The following is a 19816-nucleotide window of genomic DNA, read 5'->3' on the forward strand; positions in this document are numbered from 1 at the left end:
TCAACCAAACTTGGATGGTAGATGGACTTGGGGGACCTGAATGTTATGCTGCAGTCGAAAGTCACATGATAAGGTCAAAGGTCAATTTTAGGTCAACGTTAAAGTTAACATGCAAGACTCTTATGACACCTAACTCCACAACCGTAAATCACTCTTCAATCAAACTTGGATGGTAGATTAAATTGAGGGATCTGCATGTGATGCTGCAGTCTTAGGTCACATGGTTAGGTCAAAGGTCATTTTCAGGTAAATGTTAAAGTTTGCATGCAAGACGTTCTTGTGACACCCAACTCTGCAACCGTAAGTCACTTTTCAACAAAACTTGGATGGTAGATGTACTTAGGCAACCTGCATATTTTGCTGCAGTGGGAGGTCACATGGTAAGTTCAAAGGTCATTTTCAGGTCAACATTAAAGTTTACGTGCAAGGCTCTTATGACAAGTGTTATTCCATCCCAGTAATTTCACAAATCACGATATTTCTGTTATTTTCATAAGTGGGCGAGACACGAAATCGCTTTTGCCTTGTTTTAAAAGAAGATGTTGCCTGGTATACATAAATTTTAATATTAATGAATGACTGCATAAACCAGGTGACACAACTCCTAGGTTAAGTTAATTTACATTTTTTTGGAAAAACTTCTCTTGTCCGCATTAAACTAGATGGCTATCATTTAACCCATTGCCGAAAACATCATGCTCATTACAGTTATTTAAAAGGACTAAAGAGCGTTCTCAGATGACATCACAGACTCACAGTGGAGGGTATAACATAGAGAAACTATTAGACCACAAAAACAATGATTTATTATGGTTTGATGCAGAGGTTTTTATTTTTTGTCTTCAAACATGACTGCCTCTGGATACGTTCCATTCATCCTTCATCTGTTCATGTAATTGTACTTACAGATTGGCAAATTAGAGCTATGCAATTTATTGCTTTGAATTATTGAAAAAAATTCTTTATTTGAGACATTATTATTTCATTTTTTATTTTGATATAGAGAAGTCCAGATGAAATCGATTGATTCAAGAGGGACTTTACTAAAAAGTGTAATTCTTTCTAATGATTGAATTGTTGTTTAGTATGATTTGATGTAAAGAGAGAAAAAAGTCTGAATTAGAAGTAAAATTTCAGTCAGGTGAACATGAGTTTTAAAATGACACTAAGTAATATAATATGTTGGATTTTATTAGTCAACAAGGCAGCTTTTTATCACTGTTACTTTAAAGCTATTTGGAATTTTCATGGAATCCTTTCCATGAATTGTGTTTTCACAGGATGATTTTTTTTTACTTGCAAAATTGAAGCATATGTAAAAAATAATACACCAAATGAATTCATACAATAAATAAGAACAATTAGGAACAAGCCTATGAAGTTTGGGAAAACTAATGAGCCAAATAAAAGGCAAATTATTTAACAGTAGGATGAGAGAAAATGCATAAATGACAAAGATGTGTAGCTATTGATTTTCTCAAATGTGATTTTTTTTTTCCTCCACACATTTCAAGCTGCTCTCCAAACTCCAAGTACACAATGAAATCACATTGAAATTAAATGTGATTTTGTTATCAAGATGTTATGTAGACTTGAGTTGAGTTGTCCTGAGTGGAATATACTGTATACTGAATGAACTTCTTTCACTACTTCACCCAAGTAGAATCACAAGTTAATATTGAATAAATGACATGTTGTGTTTGAATGTTTCCAATGGTTGGATCAAAAGATGGCTTTCCAATGCAAGGGTCAAATAGATGTGTTTGATATAGAGTTCAGTACCGTATTTGGAAATGTTGATGAACATTGACTTGTTTACTTTAGATCCTTGTGTGTAATACAAGAAAAGCAACTTCCAAGAAATTTCTTCTTAGACTTCCTTCATTTTATGTCCTTAATTGTATTTTTTTATTTTCAAAAGTACACATGCTTTCTGAGTGACACAATGTAGGGTTGCAATAGGGTTTTATATCATGTTAGGGTAGGGTAGGCCATTCCATTTGTGTGTGGAATTTAGAGTGGAGCAAATGTCATGCAACCGCTTTCTGACAAAAAAGATAAACCGTATGGTAAAATTCAGATTGGTCTAGACCTGCTTCATGTACATGGTCTCATTACACATAGTCTAATCCTAGTTTGTTTACAAGCAGTTCATTTACTAACCATTTGAATCTTGGGGAACATCATGAGGCTCTTAGATGGAAAAAAAAAAATCAGTCGACAAATAAGAAATATTTTCTGTGAGTTTTGAAAAATATGCATAAATTAGCATATTTAATGAGTTTTAAAATTTTGTGTAAAAATTTAGTTTCCCCACCTAGAGCTTTATCATATAAAGCAAACAAAATTGAAATTGATCAACAAATGAAGCAGAAAAAGTATTTTTCGTGATTTATGAATAAATTTTGCATAAATTAGCATAAGTAATTTTTCTAGTTAAAATGTCAAAATACTGTGTACAAGTTTGGTGAACCACATGCAGCTCTACAAGATGGAAGAAGAAAATCAAAATCAGTCAACAAATTAAGAAGTAAAGGCATTTTCTGTGATTTATGAATAATTTTGCATAAATTAGCATAAATCATTTTCTTTTCAAAATTCTGTGTAGGAGTTTGGAGAACCTCATGAAGCTTTACTAGACGGAAAGAAAAAAAAACCAAAATCGATTAACAAATGAAGAAGCATTTTATGTGAATTTGAAAAAAAATACGCATAAATTAGCCTTAAAATTTTTCTAGTAAAAATTTCAAAAATTCTGTGTAGAAGATTTGTGAACCTCATGAAGCTCTACCAGAAAGAAGCAAAAGTCTCAAATTGGTCAACAAATAAAGAAGATGAAGCACTTTATGTGAATTTTGAAAAATTAATGAATTGAATAAATTAGCATATTTAAAGGAGAATGAAACCTTTAGAACAAGATAGCTTGTGTGAAAACAGAAAAATCAAAGAAACAGATCAACAAAAGTTTGAGAAAAATTGGACAAAAAAGAAGGTTGTGAGCATTTGAATGTGTGATGTCACTTGTGAAAAACTCTCCCCATTACTTCAGTATATATTTCACTTAAATTGCCACTTTTATCACATCTGTCAGTAGATCATATATTCTTTCTATAGGAGGGCATGTAATACAGATTTTTAAAGATTACATTATGGATAAAGAGTTTGTATCACCATAAGAAAAAGCAAAAAGAGACATTTTTGCGGTATTTTATAGTTCATCAAAGGGAAAGTTGTTCACATGTGACATCACACATCCTTGTTCGCATTACCTATAGCATTAGTGATTGCAATATTCTAATGCTCATAATGTTTTCATTGTTTGTCCAATTTTTCTCAAACTTTCGTAGATCTGTTTCTTTGATTTTTCTTTTTCGACACAAGCCTACTCATTCCAAAGGTTTCATTCCCCTTTAATGAGTATCAAAATTCTGTGCATATGTTTTGAATCCCCCACCTAGTGCTATCATATAAAGCAAACAGAATTCGAATCGGACTTGAAATGACAAAGAAAAAGCATTTTGAAATTCGGTCAACAAATAAAAAAGAGGCATTTGCTGTGATTTTTGAATAAATTTTGCATAATTTAGCATAAATAATTTTCTGCTCTAAATTTCAAAATTCTGTGTAGAAGTTTTAAATTCCCCACCTAGTGCTATCATATAAAGCAAACAGAATTGAAATTGGACTTGAAATGACAAAGAAAAAGCATTTTGAAAGTGTGGATGGACGGCAGACGATAGATGCCACACCACAGCATAAGCTCATCTGGCCCTTCAGGCCTGAGCTAAAAATGGAATGACAACTCATTTAATGTATTAAATACTCATTGCTGCAAATTATTTTATTGCAAGTGACACATACCAAACACACTTGTAGGAAAATATGAAATTATTATTTCATGTAATGAAATGAGAAAAGGGAAATTGGGATTATGACATCATCAGCCCACCTAATGAATATTATTCATGACATGAATATAACTTTTCACAAAATATTCCTAAAGTACAATAACATTATTTATATTATTTATATATTTTGATGAAAATTTTCAGCATTTTGCTTGATTAATTTTCACACTATATATATAGAGTACCCTTTTAAGTGAACAAAAACCAAAACAAGCAGTACACCTAAAAAAAAAAATTAGTGAATTGGACTGCAAGTACATGAATTACTAGTATTACATGTCAAATCATACAATACATGTACATCATGTAGCCATTTCATCATGATTTGATATGGAAAGAAAACTAGGTCTATTTTTATATTAAAGATGGGATTTATGCTATCTTCTGCTACATTACAAGATTGACAAGATAAATGCTTTGTATTAATTGGCAAAGGATTGTTACTTTTATGCTAATTATATCTTATGAAATAAAGCCGGAGCAATTGTCGCAGGAGCCAATGTTGTGTCACTACAAGGACAGGGGAAGACAACAATTCAAACAAACAGATTATAGTTTTGCATATAAAATTTAATTCAGCTCTGAATTTGTTCCAGTACACTATGACACATATATTCACATATTATTTCAAAAGATATCACAGGCGTACTTGTATAAATTGTGTGTATGAAGAATGACCAAACATTTTATTCATACACTTGGCAATGATTGTTGGCAAATTTTCACACAAATTTTGACGATGTTTGGTGATAAAAAGAATTAAAATGTATATTTCATTTCTGCACGTGTATGAAAACATTGTTTCTTGGATATTTTCATATTCCATATGCAGTAAGAGAATACTGTTGATGACCAAATTGCACTAGAGAAGTGCAGTTTGCTTCCCATCAGTCAATGGAAATGGCATTCTGTGGTCTTAAAATGTTCATTCAACATTTGGATTGCAAAACATGACATAAAGTGACAAAATCAATACTTGTATACGAATGTAATAAGGGGTATAAGAAATCAATTTCATCATTCACAGCATAATTGAAATAAATCAAAATGTTTAATCAACATTTGAATTGCAAAACACAACATAAAGTGACAAAATCAAATTACTTGTATACGAATGTAATACAGGGTATAAAAAACAATTTCATCATTCACAGCATTATTTCTTGTAATTCCAACTTTTGAGAGAAAAATTAATTATGAGATGTGTTTTAATGTAAATAATTATGGAATATCAGTTCTTATATAGTTAAGGATACTACCAGCGAGACATAGTGAAATGGAAATTTTGTTTTGCTATTGCTTATGTGTTTACCTCATAATACAAGTTTACACAATTTTACAAGATGGTGTATTATGGAAAGCAACAGATATACAAATTTTATACATTGTTAGACATAACTGCTGAAGTTATGTTTGGCAGTCAGTCACTGATCATAATTAACATTGGCTAGGGCTTGAATGAGTGATTCATAGATGCTGATTCCCCTGAGAAAGATATCTTCATTGAGGTATTCATTATCATCATGGGCTAGCATTGGAGTATAGGGAATGGGTGAGAAACCCAAAACGGGAATTCCTAAAGGACGGATGTAACAGGCATCGGTGGCTCCTTGGCACACCATTGGATCCAATTCCAGCTTTCTGTATGACACAAGAGTAAACATAAATGGTGCTGATACAGGTGAATCTACCTCGGTCTCTCAGTCTGTTCGACTTCGGCAAAATTCAACTTGGAAGATATGCTTTACATATCCTTGTCTAAAAACATGATTATGTCACTTATAAAAGGTCAACTTCTACTGACTCTAGTTTCCGAACACAATTTGTTGGTAACATCTATTGCCATAAGCTTATGTTGTTAAGAACTACATTCAATTATTATCTTTCTTGTAGAAAATATACTCTTTGTTTAGGTTCACCTTGTAGGTTTTCATCTGTCAAAAATATAACTTAATTCAACTGTTCACTTCAAAGCCAATGCTAGCCAAAGAGTTGTAACAAACTGCATGAGAGAGATCAGTTGGGGCTTGCTTAGAGTACTGTATGACAAACCCTTACATAATATACAATTCAATAGGATATAAAGCCAATAGAAGAGACATTAGTTTGCCTCCTGGCTGCTAAAAAGCTATGCACTAATCATTTCTTCAAAATTTAGCAAAATATATGATGAGTTTGTTAAACAAATTATCAGTTTTTGTTCATTTATTGTATGGATAGCTCCATGGTTATACCATTATTATCAACGCATCAGTTGCAAAGTTCGTAGTGTCTGAATTTAGTCATTTGAAGGTGCTCTTGAATAGTTTACACTGACCAGTGCATTCAGTTTCACATAACAAATTCTAGGAAATTTTGATTTTGCTGATGTAACATAAGAAAATATCAGTGTGACAAGATCTTTTCTGTTGTTGATACTCTCCAGATACTGCTTATTAAAGTAACTCACAGTAGTAATACACATGTTTTCCAATCACTCTGTGAGTACTATTCTACTGCTTCTTCTTGTGCATTTGTGCAACCAGCTTTTATGGTCAACATTTAATATACACATGGTTTTGTTAGGATGTCAAAATTTCCACCAATTTTAAAAAGGGTATATTTCTTGTTGACTAAAAGAGACCAAAAAATGAATAAAAGAGAGGACATGTCTCAGGAGTATATCGTGTTTAAAGGGAAAGTTCACCCTGAAGAAAACTCTGTTGTAAAAATAGCAGAAAAAATAGTAAAAAATATTGGTGAAGGTTTGAGGAAAATCCGTTAAAGAGTAAGAAAGTTATTAGAGGTCAAAGTTTTGGATTTGTGACGTCATAAACGAGCAGCTGCCCCGTGTGTTATGTAATATAAAATGCATGAATTTCAAATTTTGTATGGTTCCTGATGACTTAATTTTGTTTTCTATTCATGATCGGGTGTGAAATGATTTGTCTATTGATATACAAAAGGTACAGTGAAAACCATTTTCAATTTTCTGAGAAAATGACATTTCATTGATTTTTTACCATTCGCTATGTAAAAATGTTGCTCGCATATGACGTCACAAATCAAATAATTGAAATTCTAATAATTTTTTAATTATTTGATGAATTTTTCTCAAACCTTCGGCAATATTTTTAAATATTTTTTCTGCTATTTTTACAATAAACTTTTTGTCAGGGTGAACTTCCCCTTGAAGGTATAAGAATACTATAAAATCATTGCAGTATCGTAATTAGTTAAAAAGGTAGATATATATTCCAGATATAATGTAATGGATGATAAATGGCTAGCATGGGCAAGGAAGCATGTACTACTGGGGCACATTGGCTATAGCTGCAATGATAGATTCATAGATATCAATGCCTCGTAAGAAGACGTCCTCATTCAGGAATTCATTATGATCATGAAGAAGTATAGGTGTATTATTGATGGGAGAGAAACCTAAAACGGGGATTCCTAAGGCACGTATATAGCAACTATCGGTTGCTGCTTGAAACACTTCAAGCTCCAATTCAAGCTTCCTGTAATAAAAACAATGGAAAAAGAAAAGCTTTGTATATGCAGGATATGATCAGAATTTAATCATACTGTAAATAAGCATATAAGGGCATAGCATACATGGACTTTATTTGAAGGGCATTAATTGGCAAAAAAAAATATTTAAATTGTTTTACTTGGATTTGGTAATTTAGATGGATTATATTGGTCACCTACATAAGCTACATGATCGATTATTTGAATATCCTGAAAGAAGGAATATATTTGAGAGTAAAAAAATGAATTTTTAAAAGCACATGTAACTAACAAAAAGGACCATGATTTATAAAAACCAAACGACTAGAGAGAAACACCTGAAAGATAACATGGAGAGTGACAACAATCAATGTTGTCGCTCTCCAAGTCAATGTTTGAACTTGAAAAACCCTGAAGTAGCTGTATTTCCATATAAAGCCTATACTTGATACCTGATGTAGTAATCCGTTTGGCAGCTTATACAGGAAGCTATACTGGGTGATGAATAAAGTGACGAATAATTGTAATAGATTTGGAAAGTCTATCGATCATTTTCTGTTATATTATACTTTTGCAAGGAATATATGAAGTAGTAGTATGCTGATACAGTATAAATGTATAAATACTTCCATGCTCCTTTACTATATGTGTCTGAATACAGCAAAATGTTTTGATACTAACCTGTTATCACAAACTTGTTTGAAGGTTTGCCACCATACGTTTTTATCATCAAGGGGAGTTGTGTAGCACACCCCTTTCTATAAACCAACAGAGAAACAGAAAATTTCATTTATATACTACTTTGATATTATTAGTACAAAATCATGAAATCAATGCACATCAGTAAGGAAATTAACATGATCAAAAACAAGAATCTTTATTTTATATCTGTCTTGTGGAACCTTCCTTAATGTACAACCACCAACAGAAACAGAGAACTAACAAATTGAACTTAATTGATTTGACGACGAATTGTCATTACTTGCATAGTTTATGTTCACATATTTCAAGTAATGTGCGGGTATTTCATAAAGCTGTTTGTTAAGTTACGCACAACTTTACGCATGACTGGAACATGTTCTTATGTTCTAAATGAATTACATAGGGATGTATCACCTAGCACAAGAAGGGGTCACCAATTGTGCGTAAAGTCATGTCATATCTTATGAACAGCTTTATAAAACACCCACCTGTCTGTTATTAATGATGTAAACTCTAGACTTTGATATGGCCATCCAATTTTTTTCATTTAGCTAAGCATTAATTATTGCCCATTTTTGTAGAAAATGTCCAATCTAGCTTTGACTAAGATAATAATGTCTGTCAGATTATCAGAAGCAGGATATTTAAAAGAATTTCATTTGAAGTGTTAAAGAAGCACTTATCTTAACAGGAAGGTGTCCCTGATATATTAAGTTGGTTTTCATAAATGCAGCAAAACAAAGGAAACTTCCATTAAGGTTTTATCAAAACTCAAAGAATAATGTATTTGAGTCTTATTTCATATTACTAGCAAGCAGCTCTTTCCATGATCATGAAACATCAATTCATTATTTATCATATTTTAGTGGTTTATGTTCAAATTCCTTTTTATTTACAGAAGCAATGTATATTATATGTACAATTGGTTAAATTTGCATTTTTATTTTAATTTGAGTGGTATGAAGGAGCTAAGCACTGCCAAATGTGACATCACCAAACTAAAATCAGAAAAAAATTGAAACTACTTTTCTTTGATGGGTTTTTAGCCAAACCTCTGTGGACACACCCACTCTAATTTTTATTTTTTTCTTTTAACCAACTAGATGTTAGGGTAAACTTTGTCAATCATTATAGCCACAGCAGCATGATTGACACCGTAACAAATGTAAATGATATCAGCTCTCACCCTAATCCATTCAAAGCTCACACCCTCTCCTGCTGATGCTATCATCTCCTTGATCTTGTTCTCAAGAAACTAAATTGGATTAAATCAAATAAACAATGAAAATTAGAAAAAAATAAAGCAATTTAGTGAAATATATTGTATATTAAGGTATGTGCAATATTTCCAGAATTAAGAATAATAATAGTAACAACAATTTTTAAAGTTTTACACTATTATGTTTACCATTATTAAGTTTTGTATCTCATCACTCAATTATGAATAGTTACGTATAATATTTGAAATACATAATGTTATACCAAAGATGATTAAAGAAATGTCCAAAATGAACAAGCCATTTTGAAACAATGTGATAATAGTATGAAAAAATATTTCCCTGATAAAATTTGCCTTCATATCTACAAATTCGTAGAAGCTTGATCAATTTATTATAGGATCATCTCTGATAGTTTTTCTATATTGGACAAAAGAGTTTTTCACTGTAGACTGAATTAGATCCAAGTATACTGTTGAGTTATCGGCCATAGTAAGCTTTCCTGTCTTTTTCTTGGTAGAGGGGGAAAATCAACAATCTTTATTGAAGCATTTGTCTCCTTATTGATCAAAGTTTCACAGCTATTATGTGACTTATGAACAATCAACTTCTACCTTTATAGTAAAGATAAAGATAAAACACAATTTGTTCTTGTTCTTTAACAAATATGGAAAAACTGGGTACCTGGTATGAAGAGTGAAAATGGATGTGATTAGTGAATAAGTATAAACCCATTACCTCAGGTGTTTGTTTTGGGCTCAGTCGAAGATCAAAACGCAGTCTCAGTTCAATAGGTACAATGTTGTTGGCTACTCCTCCCTATGAAAAGATTTCATAAATTATTATTCACACTACAAGATGGATACAGCAATTATTGGGGAGATTTACTAAAATACCATAATTTTAAAGATTACCAGATTTTGTATTTTTTTTGTGTTGGGCGTGCAAAATTTGCAACAACTTTTCAGCTTATTGAAATACAGGGTTATCAAACTGGTTTCAGAACCTCAGGTTCAAAAATTTGATAGAAAAATGGCTATGATGAAGTGGTTATTGCTATAAGAATAATGAGGGTATCGTCAACTTTGTACCAATCTGAATAGTTTGACGATACCCAGAAAAGGATTGCAATCTAACAAATTTCTTGTACATGTGATTCAAAACAATACTTAAAGCATGTAAAAAATAATGAAATTGACAATCCAATATACCCTTGAAATAATGCATGCACATTATGTTTGTGTGAGAAAACAGGATCTTAATGGGGTTGGAAATATCAAGTTATATTCTTGGACACAAAAAAATAAATCACATTTGATAAAATAGTAAAATTTACTCCTGGAACTTACTGACATCCGCACCAAGTTGACTGTCTGAATATCTCCCAGTTTTTCAGTACTCAACCTGTTGAAAAAGACAGAAAACTTGCTTATTAAAGGACAATGTAACCATACTGACCAAGAGTGAGACCTACACTACACTTATATGCGCAACTTCCATAATACTAATTGACCTTTATTAAATGATGAATACAAATTTGCCCAAAGATTTGTAAGTGTATTGTTATACTCATTTAGCTTTTTTAAATTAAGATTGATACATCCATAATTTACTGGAATCCTGTTTTCATACAGTCATATTTTACAAAATGTTCAAATTGAATTGAAATGACAATAATTCATTACTTACCATAACAAAGGATTTTAGCAAACAATTTTTAAATCAAATGATTCATGAAAATTTACCTTTTTATTTCTTCATCTCTGTAGCCAAGGAATGCATTCATGACTTTTCTCTGGATGACAACAGAAAAAATATGCAAGAGCTGGTTAATATCCCTCCACTAATTATGCCATATATGTTTTCATACTGCTCTCTTTGTAAACACATCTGCATTTCATGGATACAACTTTTATCACTGATGATGTTATACATAAGACAAGAAAAATCAATGCTTCAACAGTTTCTCAATTCATTGTTTATATCTCAGTATACATTTGATATCATGTTTATGGCAGCATGCGCATTTAAATATTATTGCTTGAATTTATCATAATTGGAACTGGGTCTTGAATATGTTAAGAAATATTTGAAGTACCATAAAAATAGACAAAAGTTTCGCCAGATTTGTTGCATAGTTGAAGGTCACCAGAAGCCCACTCAGCTGGCTGTGCGTGCTGGTTTAGTCTGATGCTAGGAGGGGCAATCCATTATCAAAATGGTGGCGCAGGTTAGGCTGATAATGATGTTGATGCGCATGTTAATCGCGACAGCCCGAACACATAGTACAGTAAAAGCCTTGCTTCATTCAAACAGGTTTTCTATTTAAAAAAACTGAGGAAAATTTTTAGAGTTAAATTAAGAAAATAGTCACAAGATGTAGTTTACCAGCCCAAAAGTTTTCCATAGACAGTGCCAATCATTTTATTGAATGGTATCTTCCTATCACACCATCTACTTTCAAACAAATTTGAACCAATAAAAAAAAACCTTGTCATCGTGCATCTAGGTTTTTCCCCAAAGAAACATGTGCCAACACAGCGTTTTGATTTGTTTCACATCAATAAAGAGGTTGTTTCCTAACAAATTATTTACCAGAATAAAGAAAAAAGGGTAGATAAAGTTTCATGTACAATACATTTAGGGGGTTTTCTACTCTTATTACTTTTTTATTTATATTTTTTATTTAACCATTTGAAACTAAAAATTGACATGGGATTTATAAGTTTTTGTGACATGGTTATGGTGGTGGATGATGCACACGCTAGGAAAGTTGGACTCGCGATAAACTCACCAAATACAACACACTTTTGGTGTAAAAACTAGTCATACATTCTATATAATTCATTTTTTTTACTTACTGCTTTTTCTGCAGCTGTATCTTCTACAAACTTAGAGGCATGACCTGGATCTCCTGTGCAAATTACATCAATCCCTTTGAAATAATAAAAATAGTAGAATTATTGGTGTTAGAAAGGGTGAAGTATTGCATGGTTGAGTAAGAAAAAAATACTCCAAAAAATCCCCATATTAAATCAAATATAATGATGATAATAATGATAACAATAATAATAATGATAATAAATTATTATTATCATTATTATGTGAACTAAAGGAAAGAAATCAATTCATTTTACTTTTTTAGATGCTCAAATCGTAGGAACCAAAATGAGCTGAGAATACCCATTGTCAGGATAAAACGGAGATCACTTTGGCCTGAATTCACAAAGGTGGTTTTGAAAACCCACGGTTGAATCCATGGTTTATGTTGATTTCCTGTATGAATTACGCTTAATTTAGCACGTATCGGGCACGTGTATAAAAAATGTCCAATGCTGATGCGCGCTTTTGTCCCAGTGCGCCATATTGATGCCTGTTGCCATGGTTATATATCCACACTATTTTATTCATGAGTCCACTGTTTTTATTCATGAGTCCACTCTTCAAACAGCTGACTCATGAATAAAATAGCATATCTAACCATGGTAACAGGTGTCAATTTGGCGCACTTTGACAAAAGCGCGCATCAGCATTCGAATTTTTTATACATGCGCCTGATACGCGCTCAATTAAGCGTAATTTATACAGGAAATCTGCATAAACCATGGATTCCACCGTGTGTTTTCAAAACCACCTTTGTGAATTCGGGCCTCTGTATTTTTGTTCCTCTGTATTGATAGTGTCTTTACGACTATTCATGGGACAGTTACCAGTAAATACTTTATTGAATATTTAGTTTGGCATGTAAAAATATGGCATTTAGGCCACAGTTCACACCAGTGATCTAGAGACCTATGAACTCGGTTTACTTTTGATAGGCTTGATCACTTTATAATTTAGGAACTACATGGAGCGTTGTGGCCTAGTGGATTAGTCTTCGGACTTTGGGTCGTGGGTTCGAATCCCAGCCATGGCGTAATTTCCTTCAGCAATAAACTGATCCACAATGGGCTGCACTCAACCCAGGTGAGGTAAATGGGTACCGGTAGGAAGTCATTCCTTAAAAAGCTGTGTGTGCTATGAACGCCTAACTTAGCCGGGTAATATAGGAGTGCCTTGAGCACCTAACAAGGTGGATATGTGCGCAATATAAATACCTATATTATTATTATTATTATATTACATGTATATGCACTATGTATAAAAGTGGTGTATATGAATGTATTAAGAATACTTACACCATGTTGCTCTTTCTCCATAGAATAAGGTAAATTTCTCTGTTGGGTTACAAAGACCTAAATAGAAACAAAATCAAATATAAAGAAATATCTTTGATTATGGATTTGCTGTCTTACTCATTTCAACATCCCATATATTGAGGATTCGTAGAAGTAAATGTATACAGTAACAAGTTCATGGGAATAAATCCTTATAAATTTATAGACCAGTTAACAGGCTCCTATGTTCTGAGCTCACAGCATCCAATTCCCATTAAAGCTAAATATCAACACTGACAGCCGAAGGACTTTTCAATTGCTAATAAGGCTCCTTTGATATACAGTGATTTATCCCCTTTTCAGACATAGCTAATTGAAGACTATCCCAATGAGTAGTTCATATTCTTAACTGAAGTAGAAATAATAAATGCAGCAAACAACTTTTACCTTCATCTAGTCCAAAACCCATGTTGAGTTTCTTAAATTCAGGAGTGTGAACAAATAACTTCATGCCTTTAAATCCTCCAAGTTCTTCATCTGTTAATAGAATAATAAGAAAATATATATATATTTACTGGACTACTCTTTAGCAAGATTATTGTATAAATCATGTAAGGTAAGAACTATCAATAGATAATAAGAAGTTTGGATAATTATTTTGAATAAAGGGGAGGGGGGGGGTAAGTAAAACTAAAGGTTTGCTTTGCATGTAATAATTCAAAATTCTCTTTCATTTTAATAATATCAATATACTTTTTACATAAATATTTTTTTCAAGACTAATTAAAAATCTAGCAGAGTTTTAATTTACCTGGTACAAAGAGCATGTGAATTGTACGAAGTAATCTTTCTCCTTTCTTGATTAGTCTTCGGATTGCCTCTAAGTATCTGTGATATCAGAAAAAGAGGATGAAAATAATTATGCTTTTCCACTGTTCTGGGTATAGTTTTTCTTCAAAGATTAATGTAAGGGGTAACTAAACAGAAAACCCACAAGACATTTTGGCCAAAACATGTGAAAATGAGCAGGGTTCTCAAGTTTGTTATGATTTCTGTGGCGAGGCTTTGAAATCAGGGGTCATCTTTATAATAAAATTCTGAAAGTCACTTTTCTGTCAATGCTGATGCATTTTTATTGAGGTATACATGCTGTTAAAATAGGCTATCCAATCTGAGGGATATAAATGTACTAGAAGCCAACTATTTATCTCTATTATATTGACATTCTGAATTCTTATTTCATACATAATAGTATCCAATAAAGATAAAATGATTTGAGACATGCAGAATATCAAAGCCCCCCCCCCCCCACAAATAAAAAGTCACATTGAAGACCTAGCTAGCTGTGTACTTTAATTACCAACGGTGGCCTATAAACACTTATCTGATCATCCACTGTTGAGGTCAGTTAGAACCTGGTTATCATTATACAAACAATATACCACCATGGACAATATAATCAGGTGATTAAAAGCTAACAAATTGGTATGATATACTACCTCCAAGGTGGCCTATGGTGGCCTATAAACACTTATCTGATCATCCATTGTTGAGGTCAGTTAGAACCTGGTTATCATTATACAAACAATATACCACCATGGACAATATAATCAGGTGATTAAAAGCTAACAAATTGGTATGATATACTACCTCCAAGGGCAAGGTCATATTGTCATATAGTAAAACTTCATCTCAATCAGCTTCACAAGATATGAACCAGCAGGTATTTTTGAAAAAGGAGAAGGCAAGGACAAATGATCTTCATCTACACATTGATAATGCAGTCTTTAGAAATCTTAAAGGAATGGTCTAGGCTGAAAGTATTTATAGTTTAATAAATAGAGTAGAATTCTCTGAGCAAAATGCCAATAATTTCATCAAAATCGGATAACATACAACAAGTTATTGAATTTTAAAGTTTAGCAATATTTTGTGAAAACAGTTGTCATGAATATTCATTAGGTGGGCTGATGATGATGTCACATCCCCACTTGTTCTTTTGTATTTTATTATATGAAATTAGGATTATTCAAATTTTTTCCTCCAAGGACTAGAAAAATTGGATTGACAACTGATTTAGTGCATTAGATATTTATTGCTGCAACTCATTTCATTATAAGGGAGCCATATTATTCACACAAGTATGAAATAATGAAAAAATTATGACTTTATGTAATAACATAAGAAAACGGAAAGTGGGGATGTGACATCATCAGCCCTCCTAATAAATATTCATGACGACTGTTTTCACAAAATATTGCTAAACTTTAGACTTCAATAACTTTTTTAATTATTATCCGATTTTGATGGAATTTTCAGCATTTTGCTCAGTAAATTCTACTCTATGTATTAAGATATAAATATTTTCAGCCCGGACAATCCCTTTAAGCTCAAAAATTCGAAACTTGATCAAGCAATATAACGCATTTAAAAAATATATAATGATAGCATGGCCCTATAACATTATCAATAACCTTAAGTTGGTTTAATAATGAAGGGGTGTAGTTTCCTCAGACAATGCACATGCCTCAGAATAATTAACGTAAATGTAAATAGAAGTCTATTTAAATGTGATTAATATTAAAGAAGATATTCAATGCTTACTGAATTCCAACACTCTTCATGTCCTAGAAGAAATGAAATAAAATTAAACAGAAAATGTTAATATTAGAATTTATTCAGAGCTTTTTGTTTCTGTTTTCTCAATGAATCAATGATAAATACTCAGAGTTAGTGAAATTATGAGCCTCCCTTCTCTGCACTGAACAACACAAGTTGTGGAAATAAAGATTATTTTCTAAATCTTTCTGTCTGACCCCTAAAAAATTCCAATACATTTTTTAATTTTTAGCATCAATTATTGAAATAAAATAAAGATCATTAAAAGTAGCACTTAATATGGCATTAACTGAGATTTATGGTATAAAAGATATGACACTTACTTGGGTGCCTCTTGCATAAATATCACCATTTTCCATTTTCTTGGCTTCGAATGGATCACATTTCCAATGGTCCTATCAGGTAAAAATATTGTAAATACATTGACCAAAAATTACAAGTAGGCCTACTGATATTCTATGGTCGGCCAAAAGTCTGTAAAATGACTAAATATAATCTTGCTCAAGTGAGAAAAAATAATGATAACAATGATAAATTTGACTTTTATCACACCAAATCTACACTGTCAACTCTCGAGAGTGCTCAGGGCGCTTTTCCAGAAATACAAAAGAATATTTGTGAGACCTTGTGATAAAAGGAAATAAAATAATTGTAAAGATTTTTGGTATTCAAGGTGATAATTTTTTAACATTCATTTTCCTTGCTTTCAAGTACTATGTTCACTTTTGTAAATTTAATAACAAAACCCCAAATATTGTGGAATTCAAAGCTCGTATCAAAGGTATTAAGGATATGTTTTGGCGAAGAAGAATGGTAAATTACCTGTACATTTTAAAAAGTGGAGATTTGATATCTAATTTGATTTATGTATCTGTCTTGACAAGTATATACCTACATGTATGTAAGTGCTGCTCTTTTTAATCATGTAAATAGCTTGTTAATTTGTTTGATTTGTACTGTGATTTAGTTTTTTGATCAATAAAGATTGAAAGAAAAAAAAGTAATCAATTATGAAAAATAAATGGAATTTAATGTAAGTAACATTGCTGAATAACATTCCTCCTTTACACTTTTTGAGACCCCCCCCCTTTATCAATAATTATGTAATAATGCATTCAAACGCATCTATAAATTTGGCTAGTATGGATTATATAATTTGTTTGAACAGAAATAAATCTAAATCTATAGATGACTGTTTTCATTAATAGGTCTTTTGTTTCAAATAATGATAATAAAAACTATTTGCAGCAAACCAAGCATAATAGTGATTATTTTTTTTGTACACTGATTGCACCTGTAGCTATTTGACTTTAACTTGTCAGTGATTTTTAATCTCATTTATACTTACTGCAAATGCTGGAACAACATCTATATGTGAATTCAATACTATACTCTTGAGGGTGGGGTCTGTTCCTTCCCATGTTATGATGACAATAATCTTCCCAGGATGCACCTGTCAATTACAAGGGAATATGGTCACAAAATAGTTTTAAACTAAAATTTATATTAATTCATCAAAGTTTCTACATACTCATGAGGGTAAGATTTTAATTACTAGTTCAAAGTTTGTAGGAGTTTGTTTTTGTCAGATATAAAGATGTACTTTTATATTCAGATATATTTTGTTCTTGAAAAACAACAGAAAATAGACTTCAGAGCATTGTAAAGGGCAGTTTAAAAACATAATTTGGTCCAATTAGCAAGCATCCTTTTGTGATTCTTAATTTAACAAATTTATTCTTTTCATAGGGCATATGGTTTAACTCCAACCTCTTTAAAGAGTTCTAAATAAATAAGTTATGTATTACTTGTTGTAAGTTATAAAAAAAACAAGAAAAATGAATACATTGTATATGTTGCATTTTGAACATCTTTGGTATACATGTCTGCTCTTCTTGTTTTTATAAACAGTTAAACAAACCTCAACACATTGCACTGGTAATCCCATTTCTCCAGCCATCTCTTTCAAAAATATTATTGCTCCATCTAAAAAAAAATGCAAAGCAAACTGTGTGATAGAAGATAACTTTTACTGAATTTTTCTAAACAACAAAATATCAAAACTTTTACACAAAAAAATACCTGTTTTATTAAACATTCATTATTTGTTATTCCCTGAACATAAATATCCCTCATTCTCTGCCCCCTCCCTTCATGTTTCATTCATCCTTTAACCACCCCCATGCATGCTCTCTCTCCCCTCTCCCTTCCCGTTCTTTCTTTCTTTCTTTCTTTCTTTTTCTTTCCATTTAACTACCTCCCCTTTCTTTTAGCCACATTATTATTTCTCCAATAAACTCACATTTCTTACTTTAATTGAAGTTATGAGGCTATTAAAAAGATAATCAATAGGCCAACGGTTATTGATAAAGGGAGTGTGTTTTGGCTAGATAGGCCCCATATCTAATTTTTAAAAAAATGAAAGATCAAGAAATTATAATCAAGTTTCACAAAGATATGCACAATACTCATAGGTGTATGTACAACAATCATATCTTACTATTTTTTAGATGATATTTTAAACTTCTCCCCTGCTATACTATCTCAGCCCCACTAGCAATAAAATTGAGACATATTTTAATAATGCATGATAATCTCACCATAGTCTGGCTCAGGTTCAACTGTCTTAATACGAAGATATCGTCTAAAGTTAGTCACGGCAGGATCTTCAACCCGTTCATCTTGCTGTTCGGCCATGTTCATGATATCAACGTTCTAATTCTGTAAATCGTCACACTATGCAGCTTTACGAACAGAAATGCAGTATTTATATGATACCTTGCTTCTGTACTCCATTATTATTGCGTTGTATGCTCTAGATCTGTTCAAAGTCCATAGACCAGGGACACAAAAACCCAGGTCAAGGCCAAGGTGAAAATCACAAGCAAGCTATTTCTGAGACAAATGATACCACACGGGAGTGAGTCAATGACCCAGATATAATATAGAGTGAGATTGTTGACCTTATCAAGAGTTTAAAGGCTACGTCCGGGGCAGCATGCATGCACACAATATTTTCATTAAAGCAATTTCATATTTCAAATCCAAATAGAGGTAGTGCTTAAAAAGACAGATTTCCTCTAATGTCCTAACTTGAAGATAATAGGCCGACATGACTTATATTGGGCTATAATGACTATTCTTTTTTGCTGAGAAAAAAGTCAGATGTTCAACAAAATTACATATTTTGAAAAGAATTATAAAGGTTATATTCAAATAGACAGAAGGCCCTAAATAATTGCAGAAATGCATTGATCCTTTAGTGGTATAATAATGATGCAAAATTAGTTTACTGTCATGTAAACTTGCCTAGAATATATTCATTAAAGACCTGCATGTATCGAGTAGGCCTATGTGTGACAGATATGACACCAAAATTTGATATAATATCCTTCTTGTCTTGGGTTATCGGCAACAAGGCTATACGAAACGTGTCGAGGTCAATTGATAATCGTATCAAAGAGCAGTGTTATAAAGCGAAAAAAAAGTTTGTAAATCTTAATCCAATGTGGGTATGCGTGTTTATGAAATCACTGAAAATAATCAGAATGACAAAAAACTGTAAAGCAAGGGACATAATGCGAATTTATGAAACAAGAAGAGTAAAAAACAGACATTTACAACAAAATAAACGATAAATGGAAACTGGCAGATAGGAGGTAAAATGAAACAATAAGATATTATCACAAAATGTATGGATACAGTTTCAAGGGAAGAGCCG

General features: G+C 32.0%; 1 protein-coding gene across 2 annotated transcripts; it reads right to left on the bottom strand.

The window, feature by feature from the left end:
- Positions 1 to 4463: 4463 nt before the first annotated feature.
- LOC121410450 (aminoacylase-1-like) lies at positions 4464 to 18942 on the bottom strand. 2 transcript variants are annotated; one of them, XM_041602546.1, is made up of 15 exons: positions 18696 to 18938; positions 18017 to 18081; positions 17444 to 17548; positions 16419 to 16490; positions 16081 to 16103; positions 14288 to 14364; positions 13924 to 14013; positions 13498 to 13554; positions 12181 to 12254; positions 11065 to 11114; positions 10669 to 10723; positions 10058 to 10138; positions 9289 to 9357; positions 8082 to 8158; positions 4464 to 5549 (listed from the first exon to the last, which is right to left on the bottom strand). In XM_041602546.1, exons 1-15 carry the CDS (start codon positions 18796 to 18798, stop codon positions 5333 to 5335), a joined length of 1215 nt encoding a protein of 404 aa, XP_041458480.1. In that variant the 5' UTR covers positions 18799 to 18938; the 3' UTR covers positions 4464 to 5332. The 2 variants fall into 2 exon arrangements, with proteins under 2 accessions (XP_041458480.1, XP_041458481.1); XM_041602547.1 differs by lacking the exon at positions 4464 to 5549 and adding an exon at positions 7083 to 7408 and having other exon boundaries at positions 18696 to 18942.
- Between the last annotated feature and the right edge of the window lie 874 nt (positions 18943 to 19816).

This window comes from Lytechinus variegatus, chromosome 3 (genome assembly GCF_018143015.1).
Source record: "Lytechinus variegatus isolate NC3 chromosome 3, Lvar_3.0, whole genome shotgun sequence".
NCBI lineage: Eukaryota > Metazoa > Echinodermata > Echinoidea > Temnopleuroida > Toxopneustidae > Lytechinus > Lytechinus variegatus.